The 13,595-nt window shown below is 45.3% G+C and overlaps 1 protein-coding gene across 1 annotated transcript in view; it reads right to left on the bottom strand.

The window, feature by feature from the left end:
* Nucleotides 1-3,483: 3,483 nt before the first annotated feature.
* The window catches only part of ATP2C2 (ATPase secretory pathway Ca2+ transporting 2), a 130,464-nt gene continuing 120,352 nt past the window's right edge, over nucleotides 3,484-13,595 (bottom strand). The window contains exons 20-25 of the mRNA XM_012555924.2: nucleotides 10,812-10,880; nucleotides 10,591-10,707; nucleotides 9,206-9,353; nucleotides 6,079-6,177; nucleotides 5,812-5,953; nucleotides 3,484-4,395 (exon numbers count right to left, since the gene is read on the bottom strand). Coding sequence (XP_012411378.1) covers nucleotides 4,277-4,395; nucleotides 5,812-5,953; nucleotides 6,079-6,177; nucleotides 9,206-9,353; nucleotides 10,591-10,707; nucleotides 10,812-10,880 — 694 coding nt within the window. The 3' untranslated portion in view covers nucleotides 3,484-4,276. The remainder of the gene's footprint in view (nucleotides 4,396-5,811; nucleotides 5,954-6,078; nucleotides 6,178-9,205; nucleotides 9,354-10,590; nucleotides 10,708-10,811; nucleotides 10,881-13,595) is intronic.

Genomic DNA, 13,595 nt, shown 5'->3' with positions numbered 1-13,595 from the left:
ACTCAGATTTAAAAAAATTTTCTTCTACTGCTTATGTGGTTTCCATTTTTACTTTTAATGCCTCCAACTTTATTCCTTTTCAAAATTGTTCTAGCTATTTTAGTTTCTTTGTCTTTCCATATAAATATTACAATAAGCCTGTCTGTAGCTACAAAAAAATCCTGTTGAGATCGTGATAAGAATTGTGTTAACCCTATAGACCAATCTGGGAAGAACTGATATCTTTATTATGTTGAATGTTCCAATCCACGAACATGCTGTATCTCTCCATTTATTTAGGTTTTCTTTGATTTCTTTTATTGGCATCCTGTCGTTTTCAACATAAAAATACTATACATGTTTGTAAGTTTATACCCAAGTATTTCTCTTTTCTTTTCAGTTGTTGTAAATGGTATTCAGTTTTTAATTTTAGAGTCCAGTTGTTCATTACTAGTATATATAAATACAGTTTTTGTGTATTAACCTCGAATCTTGTAACCTTGCTAAACTCACTTTTTAGTTCTAGGAGTTTTTTTGTTTTTTTTAAAGATTGCATAGTATTTTCTACATAGATAACGATACCATCGGTGAATAGGGTTAGTTTATTTTCTCCTTGCCAATCTCTTTTCCAGTGTGTTTTAGTTTCCTTATCTTGCCGTATTGCACTGGCTAGGACTCCCAGTACTGTGTCAAATAGGCCTGGTAAGAGCGGACATCCTTGCCTTGTTCTTAATCTTCCAGGGCAAGCAGTTAGTTGTTCACCATTAAGTATGACGTTAGCTATAGCTTTTTTGTAGATGCTTTTTATCAGATTGAGGAAATTCTCTTTTATTCCTAGTTTACTGCCCATTTTTATTATGAATGGGGGTTGAATTTTGTCAAATGCTTTTTTCACATCAATTGATACGACCATGTGACTTTCCTTCTTTAGACTATTAGTACTGTGGATTACATTGATTGATTTTTGAATATTGAACTAGCCTGCCATTCCTGGATTAACCCCATTTTGTCATGGCATATTGTTCTGTTTATATTTGGCTGGGTCCTATTTGCTAGTATTTTGTTGAGGGTCTGCGTTCATGAAAGATACTGTACTGTGTTTGGTTTTGGTTACTGGGGTAATGCTGGCCTTATAAAGTGAGTTGGAAGTCTTCTCTCCGCTTTTATTTTCTGGAAGAGATTGTGTATAATTATTTTCTTTGTATGTTTAGTAAAGTCCACCAGTGAAACCATCTGGCTGTGGAGATTTGTTTTCTTGGAATGTTTGTAACTACAAATCCAGTCTCTTTAAATAGTTATGAGACTCCTCAGATTATCTATTTCATCTTCAATGAGTTTTAGTAATTTGGGGTTTTCAAGAAATTGGTTTACTTCGTCTAACTTGTTGAGTGTACGTGTGTCAGGTTGTTCGTCGTGTCCCACTATTACTGTTGTAATATCTTGAGTCTGCAGTATATGCCCTCTCTCATTGCTGTTGTTATAGAGATCTGATAAATCTGCAGCAAGACTGAGTTTTTACTGATCTTTTCAAAGAACTAGCATTTGGTTTGATTTTCTCTGTTTTTGTTTTCAAGTTCATTGATTTCTGCTCATTGTTTTTATCGTGGTGAACGTTCCATGTGCATTTGAGAAGAATGTGTATTCTGCTGTTGATGAGTGGCGTGTTCTGCAAATGTAAATCAAGCTAAGTTGCTTGATAGTGTTCAAGTCTACGATATCCTTGTTGTATTCTTTTCCCAACAGTTTCTACATGTATAATTCACTGACACTGATTACATTCATTCTCACTGTCCTTTTCCAAATTATTCTACTACCATTAACCTAAACTCAATACCCCTCAAGCAAAAATTCCGCCTTTGTCCCTGCCTCCCACCCCTGGTTAACCATGAATAATCTTTGGTTTCTATGTATTTGCTTATTTCCTGCAAGTGAGATCATACAGTGTCCTTTTTGCAGCTGACTTATTTTGCTCAGCAGGTTTTCACGGTTCATCCAGGCTGTAGCATGTATCAGGACTTCATTTCTCTTTATGACTGTAATATTCCACCGTATGGATATACCGATTTTTTTAAAATTGAGATCTAATTCACATATCATAAAATTCACCATTCCAAAGTGGACAGCTGAGTGGTTTTAGTATATTCACAAGGTTGTGCAACCGTCACCAGTATCAAATTCCAGAACACATCACCCTACAAAGAAACCCTATACCTGTTAGCAGTCACTCTTCAATCCCTTGCCCCCAGCCTGTGGCAAACACTAATCTAATTTCTGTCTCTATCGATTTACCTCTTCTAGATAGTTCGTGAGGTTCCCTGGGTGATGCAAATGGTTTGCACTTAACTGCTAACCTAAAGGTTGATGGTTCGAACCTACCCAGTGGTGCCACGGTAGAAAGGCCTGGCAATCTGCCTCTGTAAAGATTACAGTAAAGACAAACCTACATAGCAGTTCTGGCCTGTAACACATGGGGTTGCCATGAGTCAGAATCGACTTGATGGCAATGGGTTTAGATAATTTATGTAAATGGAATCATGTAATATGTGGCCTTTTGATCTGGCTTCTTTCACTTAATGTTTTCCAGATTCATCCATTTTGTAGCATGTACCGGAATTTCATTTCTTTTTACAGCTGAATAATATTCCAGTGTAGGGATCTGGGTTGTTTCTACTCTTCGGCCGCTATGGAAAAATGCTGCTCTGAATGTTGTGTACAAGCCATTGTGAAACAAGTTTCATATGTTTTCAGTTCTCTGGGCTATACGCCCCAGAGTGGAATTGCTGGGTCAGATGGTAACTCTCATGTCTGATGTTTTGAGGCACTGCCATACTGTTTGCACAGTGCCTACACCATTTTACATTCCTGCTGGCAACACACGGTGGTTCCAGATGCTCTGCATCCTTGCCAGCACTTCTTTTCATTATTGTCATCCTACTGAGTGTAATTTGGTATTTCATTCTGGTTTTGATTTGCATTTCTCTGATGACTAATGATGTTGAGCATCTTTTCATGCGCTGCATCTTTGGAGAAATGTCTATTCAGATCCTTTGTCCATTTTAAAAGTTGAGTTATTTGTCTTTTTATTGTTGAGTTGTAAGAAGAGTCTATATATTCTGGGTAATAGGCCATTAGCAGATATATGATTTGCAAATATTTTCCCCTATCTTGTGGGTGTCTTTTTCACTTTTCTTGATAGTGTCCTTTGACAAACAGAAGTTTTAAATTTTGATCAGGTCTAATTTATCTATTTCTTCTTTGGTTGCATATGCTTTTGGTGTCATCTTTATCCTTGCTGATTTTCTGCCTAATTTTCATATCAATTATTGAGAGAAGGGTATTGAAATTTTCAACTAAAATGGTGGATTTATTTTTCCTTGCATTTCTATGAGTTTTTGCTTTCACGCATTTTGAAGCTCTGCTGTTAGGTATGTAAATGTTTAGGACTGTTATGTCCTCTTGACCGTTTGACCCTTTTATCCTTATAAAACCGCCTTCTTTACCCCTGACAGCAGTCTTTGCTCTGAAATCCACTTAGCTGTTAATACAGCCCCTCTGGCTTTCTTTTGACTAGTCTTAGCATGGTATATTTTTTTCCCACCCTTTTACTTTTAATATTTGCGTCTTAACATTCACAGTATATTTTTTTGTAGGCAGATTATAGTTGTGTCTTATTTTTTAATCTAAACACAGACTGTGGGTTTCCAAAATAGCATAAGTTTCCCAACCGGGCCACTTGTAAGAACAAGACTGGCTAAATCCTTCAAAGCGATAATTAGGCCCCCTGCATAACAGTTTACAATAGTACCCAAAGCGCCCATTTTATAGATGAGGAAGTGCGGCCTCCCTGAGATTAATCCATGCAGCCTAGTCTCATGCCAACAATGGGCAGAGAAGTGACCAGAAGCCCCAACCCCTGCTCTTCCCACCCTCCCAGCTGCCTCTTCAAGAAGCCCCATGTATTCTTAACAAGTGGCCCATCGCATTGAGCTGTGTTCCAAATAACATCATAGAGAGACGTGGATAATAAAAATCACTGTGATTTAATAAATAGCAGATTGTTTCTGTACAGGCTCCTCACTGTGTACCCCAGAACGCGGGGAGAAGTCATGGAGGCCTGGCCGGAGCCTCCCCAAGAACCGCCCCAAGAGCACTGTAGATTTTCCAAGAAGAATCAGCACGTGAGTGACCAAATGCTACGGCTTCCTAAAAATACGCCTCTGAAGAGGGAACATGGGGAGCAGGTCGCAGTCACATAAAAACATAGATCATCTAGGGCATTGCTCCCTGCCCAGGGCCACTAGACATACTCCTGGGGAATCTGGACTCTCCTGGCTCGGCAGCAGTACTGTTCACAGAATTTGAGGAGCTCTGACAGAATGAAGACTGACGAGGCCAATCCAGTTAAAAACAGCAAATCTGCCAAAAGGTGAAAAGAGTCAGAGAGCCCACGCTGAACCTGCTGGCCTCCCGTCCTCACCCGGCTCTCCCCTGGAGTAACCGGAGTAACCCTGCACAGCAGACCGCGTCCTCCTTATTGATCAAAAGGCGGAGGCACAGGGGCTAGGGCCAGGAGCTAAGGGCCAGCCCTTCTCACTCCCCTTTAGGGGGGCGAGCTATAATCCCAGAGCCAGGGCACTTTGGCGCCTCTTCCAGAAATGCCCCATCAGTCTTTCTAGGCAAAGCTGAGAGCAAGGGGGGACCCAGTGCCAGGGGCCAACATTTGGGGCAAGGGCCAGTACAGACTCTGAGCTGACCCAGAATCTTAGCCTCCTCCCTCCTTAGGGCAGATGTGGCTGTCCCAGTGCACTGCTTTCTCCCCCCCGACCCCGCCCGCGTCACCTAGCACCTCAGCTCCCAGCTACCCAGTCCAAGCTGCCTGGGTCTCCACTGGGTAATTACTGACGACCCTGCTGTCTCCTGTCACCCTCACCTCCACCCTGACTCCCTGTTGGCAGTGATTGTTACAAACAGTATTTCCTTTAGACTGAGTGAGTTGACTTTCTTTCCACTGGAGGGAAGCATCCTTTTGTTCCCTTTGGGGTCTCTCATCTGTTGCTACAGGGCATTCAGAGGCGCCCACCTTGACGCTCCTTTTAAGATTACGGGGAAGACAGAGTTGACGTTCACCAGCCTTGCCGAAGGTTTAAGTGCGTTTGTCTCTATGGCCTTTGACTGGGTGGAGCATTTCGTTATCCTCACAAGGGGCTACCAGCTCGCTGCCTTGGGGAGCTGCCTCACTGGCCTCTTGCCCTCTAGCTGCAGTTGAGTTTGGCCAGAGGGGAGGGAGGAAGATGGGTTGGGGTGCTTTCCACTGCCACTCCCACTGGATCTTACTGTCATATTGGCTTCAGAAAAGGGTGGCCCAGCCCAGCCAAGCAGCTTTCAAAAAAAAGAACTCGGGCCATCACTGAGAGCAGAGGGGTCCCTGGGTCCCCACCAGGGCAAGTATCTTTGGGGCCACCAAGAGCTGCTATGATTCAGCAAACACTGTACACTGGCCCAGCTTCTTGCCTTCGGGTAAGCAGACGTCTAGCTCACACCAGCCACTGCCCATGTGGGGAGCCATGAGCCAGGGCCGCGCATACAGGCTGAGCTGGGACTGCCTCATGATCTTCTGGTGGGGGATGCAGGTCCCTGTCTGCCCCAAACCCCTGCTCCTGGGGGGAGTAGCCTCTGCAGGCCCCTAGCTTGGCCTCTTGTGGGGATTTTGCACGTTGGAGCTCAGAAAACTCTGCTTTAATGCTAATCAGACCCTGTTGCTCTGCAGCCCTGTATGCAGGCAGCATGGACCCTCCCTGGTTCTACATGGCCTGTGCTGGTGCCTTCACTTACCGAGCACGCCCAGGTTCTCCGTCTGGAAGACCCTCTGCAATGGGGGGACATAGATCACAGCCAGCTGCCCCAGGATGGAGCTGAGCACGGAGTAGAGGAACATGCGGTTCCTGAAGAAGCCGATCTGGAAGATGAGCTTGGTCTGTGGGCAGGAGAGGGTTGACGTTCGCTTGTACACAGCCCACATCTCAGCTACAGCCTCCCACATTGAGCCAACCCTGGGGCACTGCCAGCTGAGAACACGTCTGACCTAGAGGAAGGTCTCACCTGGGAACGGCAGGTCAGGGCGTTGAAGAGGTCAAAAAGCACAAAGCATGTGAAGGTCATGGTCGTGGTGCGTGGTGTATTGGCCTTGTCTTCAGGGATCTGAAACAAGTACATGGGGATGAGGTTACCCAGGAAGAAGACGGAATTAGTTCCCTGTGGAGCAATCTGATACTCACCAGAGCCTGGGGATGGAGCAGAACTTTCCAGAGAGATGGTTGCACAGGCAGCGTAGAACTTTATGGACATAAATTGATCAAGAGCCCTGTAAATCTTGAGCTCATTGGTGTAACACCAGGAGTGTCTCCTAACCATAGGCTGACTGCGGCCACCCTGGGACCCTGGCCACTCTTCCCGGCTGTTAGCCCTTCCTCAGGAATCTCAGCTGCCAGGATGGATGGTAATGCTGCCCTCACCTAGAGAGCTGAAGCATGGACAGTTGAAGGAGATGCCGCTTCCTCCAGCAGGTAACTGGGAGACCGCTGCCTCCCCGGGAAGTGGTGGTGGTGGGTGCTGTCGAGTCAATTTCGATTCATAGCAACTCCATGTGACAGAGTAGAACTGCCACATAGGGTTTCTAGGCTGTAATCTTCTTTTTTTTAATTGTGCTTTAAGTGAAAGTTTAAGTGAAAGTTTACAATTCAAGTTAGTTTCTTATACAAAAATTTATACACACATTGCTACGTGACCCTAGTTGCTCTCCCTATACTGCGACAGCATACTGCAACAGCACACTCCTTTCCACCCCAGATATCCTGTGTCCGTTCAACCAGCTCCTGACCCTCTCTGCCTTCTCATCTTGCCTCCGGACAGGAGCTGCCCATTTAGTCTCATGTATCTACTTGAGCTAAGAAGCACACTCTTCACGAGTATCATTTTATGTCCCATAGTCGAGTCTCTAATCTTTGTCTGAAGAGTTGGCCTCGGGAATGGTTTTAGTTTTGGGGCCATGTTTTCTGGGGTCCCTCCAGTCTCAGTCAAACTATTAAGTCTGGTCTTTTTACTAGAATTTGAGTTCTGCATCTCACTTTTTTCCTGCTCCATCCGGGACTCTATGTCAGGGCGATCATTGGTAGTAGCTGGGCACCGTCTAGTTCTTCTGGTCTCAGGCTGATGAAGTCTCTTGTTTATGTGGCCCTTTCTGTCTCTTGGGCTAATATTTTCCTTGTGTCTTTGGTGTTCTTTATTCTCCTTTACTCCAGGTGGGTTGGGACCAGTTGATGCATCTTAGATGGCTGCTTGCTAGCTTTTAAGACCCCAGACACCATTCACCAAAGTGGGATGCAGAACATTTTCTTAATAAACTTTGTTATGCCAATTGACCTAGATGTCCCCCTGAAAGCATCGTCCCCAGACCCTTACCCCTGCTACTCTGCCCCTCAAAGTGTTTGGTTGTATTCAGGAAACTTCTTAGCTTTTGGTTTAGTCCAGTTGTGCTGACTCCTATAGTGTGTGTTGTCCTTCCCTTCACCTAAGACAATTCTTGTCTACTATTTAGTTAGTGAATACCACTCTCCCTCCCTCCCCACCCTCCTGACCATCCAAGAATGTTTTCTACTGTGTTGAATGTTTTCTACTGTGTTTAAACCTTTCCTTGAGTTCTTATAATAGTGGTCTTAAACAATATTTGTCCTTTTGCGACTGGCTACATTCACTCAGCATAATGCCTTCCAGATTCATCCATGTTATGAGATGTTTCACAGATTTGTCGTTGTTCTTTATTGTTGTGTAGTATTCCATTGTGTGAATATACCATAATTTGTTTATCCATTTGTCCGTTGATGGGCACCTAGGTGGTTTCCATCTTTTTGCTATTGTGAACAGTGCTGCAGTGAACCTGGGTATGCATATATCTATTCGTGTGATGGCTCTTATTTCTCTAGGATATATTCCAAGGAGTGGGATTGCTGGATCATATGATACTTCTATTTCTATCTAGGCTGTAATTTTTACAGGAGCGGACTGGCTCATTAGTCTAAGGGTACACCCAGGAGGTGAGACCCCTATAATTAAACTACTTTGCAGACTAAGACTGAATAGGAAGAAAGCCCGGGGAATCTACTTCTGAAAATCAGCCAGTGAAAACCCTGTGGGTTGCAGTGGGCCAACCCTGTTGTATGTGGGGTTGCCATGAGTCAGGGGGGCTGACTTGACAACAGCTAACAACAACAGCAGAATTTCCTGCCTACAAGGAAGACAGGAGGACAGCTGGCTCTGAGGACAACTCGGCCCTTTGAGGGTCAGACTTGGCTCAGTGAGAGAAGCTGTGGAATCCCCTTGGCTCTGGTCCCCTGCGGGCCTGGAGTCAGGTCTCAATCTGACGTTCCAAGGGCAGGACTGGGCCAGGGAGAGAAGGGTGCAGGGTAAGAAGCACCGGTGCAGGTCTCACCTGAAGAGAACCCCCTGGCCCGGCGACAGGCTCACTGTTTCTCACCTGCTGGACCGGAGGCTCTGCGATGGCTAAGTTTCTGTGTTAACTTGCCTGGGCCATGGTTTGCCAAATACTAGACTAGTTGCTAAGCGCTCGGCTGCTAATTGAAAGGTCGGCGGTTAGAATCCACCATCCGCTCCATAGGAGAAAGATGTGGCAGTCTGCTTCCATGAAGATTACAGCCTTGAAAACCCTATGGGTCAGTTCTGCTCTGTCCTGTAGGGTCACTATGAGTTGGAATTGACTAGACGGCAATGGGTTTGGATTTTGGGTGTAGACTATTACTGTTCTGTAATGTGGTCTAATGCAGTGTAACCAATCAGCTGAAAAGGGGTGTTCTTACATGTGTTCTGCCTTCAGACTGTAAAAATCGCCATTTAGTTAGATCTCTCTGTCACTCTCTCCATGTCGCTCACTCTGCCTCTGTCCCTGTCTCCACCTTCTTCTGTCTGTCTCTCCCTGTCCCTGTGTCTCTGTCCCCCTTTGCTCTCTGACTGCTTTCTCAGCCCGTCTCTTTCTGTCCACCCCATGCTCTCCTTTCATACTGAGAGGACCAGTGTTGTCCCGTGTATGTATGTGTTTGTCCCCATGGAACACAAGCCCCCCGGAGGGCGAGGACAGGCTCTGCCCACCTTGCTTCCCACACAGGCCCAGCCCCGTGTCGGCCACAGCCTCAGTGCTGGTGGAAGGCTCATTCACCTCCTTCCAGAAGATGAAGAGGGTCCCGCTGATGATGACAGCAGCAGACAGCAGGATCTTCAGGATGAGGGCTCGGCTGAGGATCGTGTCCTTGATACTCCTTGGTGGCTGTGCCAGGGTGTCCTTGTCAACTGGCTCCACCCCCAGGCTGCGCGGAGCACAGAACACTTTGGGATAAACCACTAAACAAGGTAGTGTGCACTGAATAAACACAGAACAACACTTGACACAGAAGTGCTCACACTGCCTGGCCCTCAGGTCGGCATCTTAGGGTGGGGTCAGGGGTGTGTGCCCACCACCACCAGGTTCTCCCCCAACAGTGGGTCTCTAGGCACCCTGGGGATGCCCCTGTCCTCATGCCCTTTGACCTGCCCTTAGCCTCTCAGTTCCCCTGGGTGCCCCCCTCATGCCTGCCCACCCCCATCCCCAAGCATGGCAAGGGACCACTCCCTCACGGTGCTGACCACACAGGGTCTTGGAGCCACACTCAGCCAAGCCTTGTACTTGGGCAGTTTCCACACCATGAGCTGATCCCCCAAGCTGGGTGTCATTCCAGGTGCCTGCCCTTCGTGGATCCCCTTGCCCAGTGAGGGAGGTGGTGGGATGGAGGCTAGGCCAGCACACAGTTCACAGTGAGCCTGTACTCTCAGCTGATGGATAACTGAAGGGCCCTGGTGGTAGGCACCCACTCTGCAGGGACAGCTGTGGCCAGCTCCTCCCAGGGTCCCTGCTTCTGGGGAGCTCAGAGGGGAGGTGACACCTACACTTGGCTTTGAGGGAACAGAGGAATCTTGTCCCCTTGGCAGACGACTTTGGCAATGGTTAAAACAGTAACAGTAATAATAAACCAGCTCCATCTGAAACCACACCTACTCTGTGCCCACACACGGTGAGGTGCCTTGCTTGGTCACGCAGGTCTCCTGCCTCTAAAGCCTGTTCTTCCCCTGCGCCACCCAGCTCCCCCAGTACCCTCTTCTCATTCATTCAGCCAGTAATTTTCTGAGCACCTGTGGTGGGCCCAACACCATTCTGGCAGATGGGGATACAGCAGGGAACAAAACAAAAACTCTGCCTCCATGGAGCTGACATTCTAGAGGGGAGATTGATTATAAGCAGATAAACGTTTAAGGAAATATTTGTACATTCATTTTCCCTCTGGGCCAGAGGACTGAGAGTGAAGAGGCTGTTGTTAGAGTTGATTAGGGAAGGCTTCTTGGAGGCGGTGGCCTGTGTGAAGGGCGACATGGAGCCATGCAGATACCTGAGGGGAGCAGACTCTATCCATTCCTGGCCCTGCCTGCCTCCCTCTCCTGCCCACATTGGTCACACCACGCTTCAGGGCCCCGGGAACTCCGTGAGGATGGAGGGCAGTGTGTGGGGCTCACCTCTGTGCTGGCGGCCCGTCCATGATGATGTTGATCCACAGGATCTGCATGGCATTGAGGGGGTTGGGCAGGTTGAGCACGGTGGACAGGGTGATGAGGCTCAGGGCGGAGATGCTCCTGCAGGCACAAGCACAGCACCTGCCGTTAGCGGGGCCCCTGGTCGTGCAGGCTGGACACACGGCAGGCTCTTGGCACCCCCACGTAGGCTGGCCTCCACTTACGTGCTTAGCTGGAAGCGGAGAAAGTTTTTGATGTTATAAAAAATCCCCTTGCCTTCCTCCACTGCATTTCTGGAAGAGAGGAGAGAGCGTTTATTCACCAAGAGGTCCTGGGGGGATGGTCTGGCCAGCTCTGTCGTCACAATGAAGCAGTGGTGACCAGCTCAGATGTGACATCGTACTTGAGCCCATTATCCTGTTCTCCCTTGCAGGCGTTCTCAGGGACACATCACACCTGTACAAGATGATGCTGCCTGAGCAGAGCCCCCCCTTAGCCAGTGGGCACTGGTTCCCAAGCCATGTCAGCCTCCTGTCCAAAGCTTACCCTTGATGCCTCCAGTTAGACTAATTACTCTCTCATCAGGAGTTTGAGGACCACACCCCAGGGGCTGGCACCTCCCTCCCTGCATCACTGATTAACCAGTGAGAAGAGGTCTAGGGCTAGGGCGCGGGGGAGGACGAGAGGAGAGATTGAAGGACATCGACTTGTGTTTTTAGAAGGCTATTTATGAAAGCCCATAGAAACCTGGATCTTGAGTTACTAATAGGGTAAAAAACAGTCTAACCCCACCCCCCCTTTTTTTTAAATAAGAAATTTTGCAAAAGAAGATAATAAATGGAAGAGCTTTGTATAAAGTAGGCTGCATTTTATGATTGCTTTTTTTTTTTTTTTTTTAACTAAGTGAGGATAAACCCAGTGTTTTGAAAGGATCCCTAAGGTGAATCCATTTGTGAAGAAAAGCATCCTTTTGTAAAGTGGGTAAACACCCTAAACTTTAATATATGTTCATTCAGAGTTTTGATGTCAGCCTTAAAAAAATCCACTCTCAGTCCTGATTATTGCAGTTTACTTTTAAGTAAAGTCTAAACTAAAGCTAATTAAAATAACTGAAATGGATCCAGAAGAAAGATAAACTCACTAAGATAAAAATATAGAAAAGTAAAAAAGAATACAAATCGCTTTTTCTATTCCAGAACCTAGAGACCACACTTGTGTTAGTGATTTGGGGAATTTTCAACATACGAAATACATCTATCAACACAAACACTAAACTCACTAAACATTACAGCGTGAGCATTTCTGTGTTATTAAAATATCCTTCAAAACATGGTTTTCAAAACCAATAGCCAACATCATTTTTAATGGAGAGAGGCTGAAAACATTCCCCTTGAGAACAGGTACAAGACAAGGATGCTCTTTATCTCCACTCCTATTTAACATTGTGCTGGAAGTCCTAGCTAGAGCAATAAGGCAAGAAAAAGAAATAAAGGGCATCCGAATTGGTAATGAAGAAGTTAAACTGTTCCTGTTTGTGGATGATATGATACTATACATAGAAAACCCTAAAGACTCCACAAGAAAACTACTAGAACTAATAGATTCAGCAGAGTAGCAGGGTACAAGATAAACATACAAAAATCAGTTGGATTCCTATATACCAATAAAGAGAACAATGAAAAGGAAATCAGGAAAACAATATCATTTATAATAGCCCCTAAAAAAGGAAAATACTTAGGAATAAATCTAACCAAGGATGTAAAAGACGTAAACAAAGAAAACTACAAAACACTACAGCAAGAAACCCAAAGAGATCTGAATAAATGGAAAACACACCATGCTCATGGATAGGTAGACTCAACATTGTGAAAATGACAATTCTACCCAAAGCAATTTACAAATACAGTGCAATCCCGATCCAAATAGCAACAACATTCTTTAAAGAGATGGAAAAACTAATCATTATATGGAAAGGGAAGAAGCCCTGGATAAGTAAAGCACTACTGAAGAAGAAGAATAAAGTAGGAGGACTCGCACTACCTGACCTTAGAACCTGCTATACAGCTACAGTAGTCAAAACAGCCTGGTACTGGTACAATGACAGATACATTAACTAAACGAACAGAATTGATAACTCAGATGTAAATCCATCCACTTATGGTCACCTGATCTTCGACAAGGGCCCAAAGTCCATTAAATGGGGAACAGACAGTCTTTTTAACAAATGGTGCTGGCAAAATTGGATATCCATCTGCAAAAACATGAAACAGGACCCATACCTCACACCACACACAAAAACTAATTGAAAATGGATCAAAGACCTAAGTCTAAAACCAAAAACTATAAAGATTATAGAAGAAAAAATAGGATCAACGCTAGAGACCCTAATACACAGCATTAACAGGATATAAACCATAACCAACAACACACAAACTCCAGAAGATAAGCTAGATAACTGGGATCTTCTAAAAATTAAACACCTATACTCATCAAATGACTTCACCAAAAGAGTAAAAAGAGAACCTACAGTCTGGGAAAAAAATTTTGGACATTACAAGTCAGGCAAAGGTCTAATCTCTAAAATCTACAAAAAAAATCCAACACCTCTACAAAAAAAGACAATCCAGTATAAAAATGGGCAAAGGAAATGAACCGACACTTCACTAAAGAAGACATTCAAGCAGCCAACAGAAACATGAGGAAATGCTCATGATCACTAGCCATTAGAGAAATGCAACTCAAAACCACAATGAGATACCATCTCACCCCAGCGTTACTGGCACGAATCAAAAAAAACTGGAAATAACAAATGTTGGAGAGGCTGTGGGGAGACTGGAACTCTTATGCACTGCTGGTGGGAATGCAAAATGATACAACCATTTCGGAAAATGATATGGCGCTTCCTTAGAAAACTAGACTAAAAATACCATACGATCAAGCAATCCCACTCCTAGGAGTATATCCTAGAGAAATAAGAGCTGTCACACGAATAGACATATGCACACCCA

This window comes from Trichechus manatus, unplaced genomic scaffold, assembly GCF_000243295.1.
Source record: "Trichechus manatus latirostris isolate Lorelei unplaced genomic scaffold, TriManLat1.0 scaffold00053, whole genome shotgun sequence".
NCBI classification, from domain to species: domain Eukaryota; kingdom Metazoa; phylum Chordata; class Mammalia; order Sirenia; family Trichechidae; genus Trichechus; species Trichechus manatus.
This window is presented reverse-complemented; position numbering and strand designations above follow the sequence as displayed.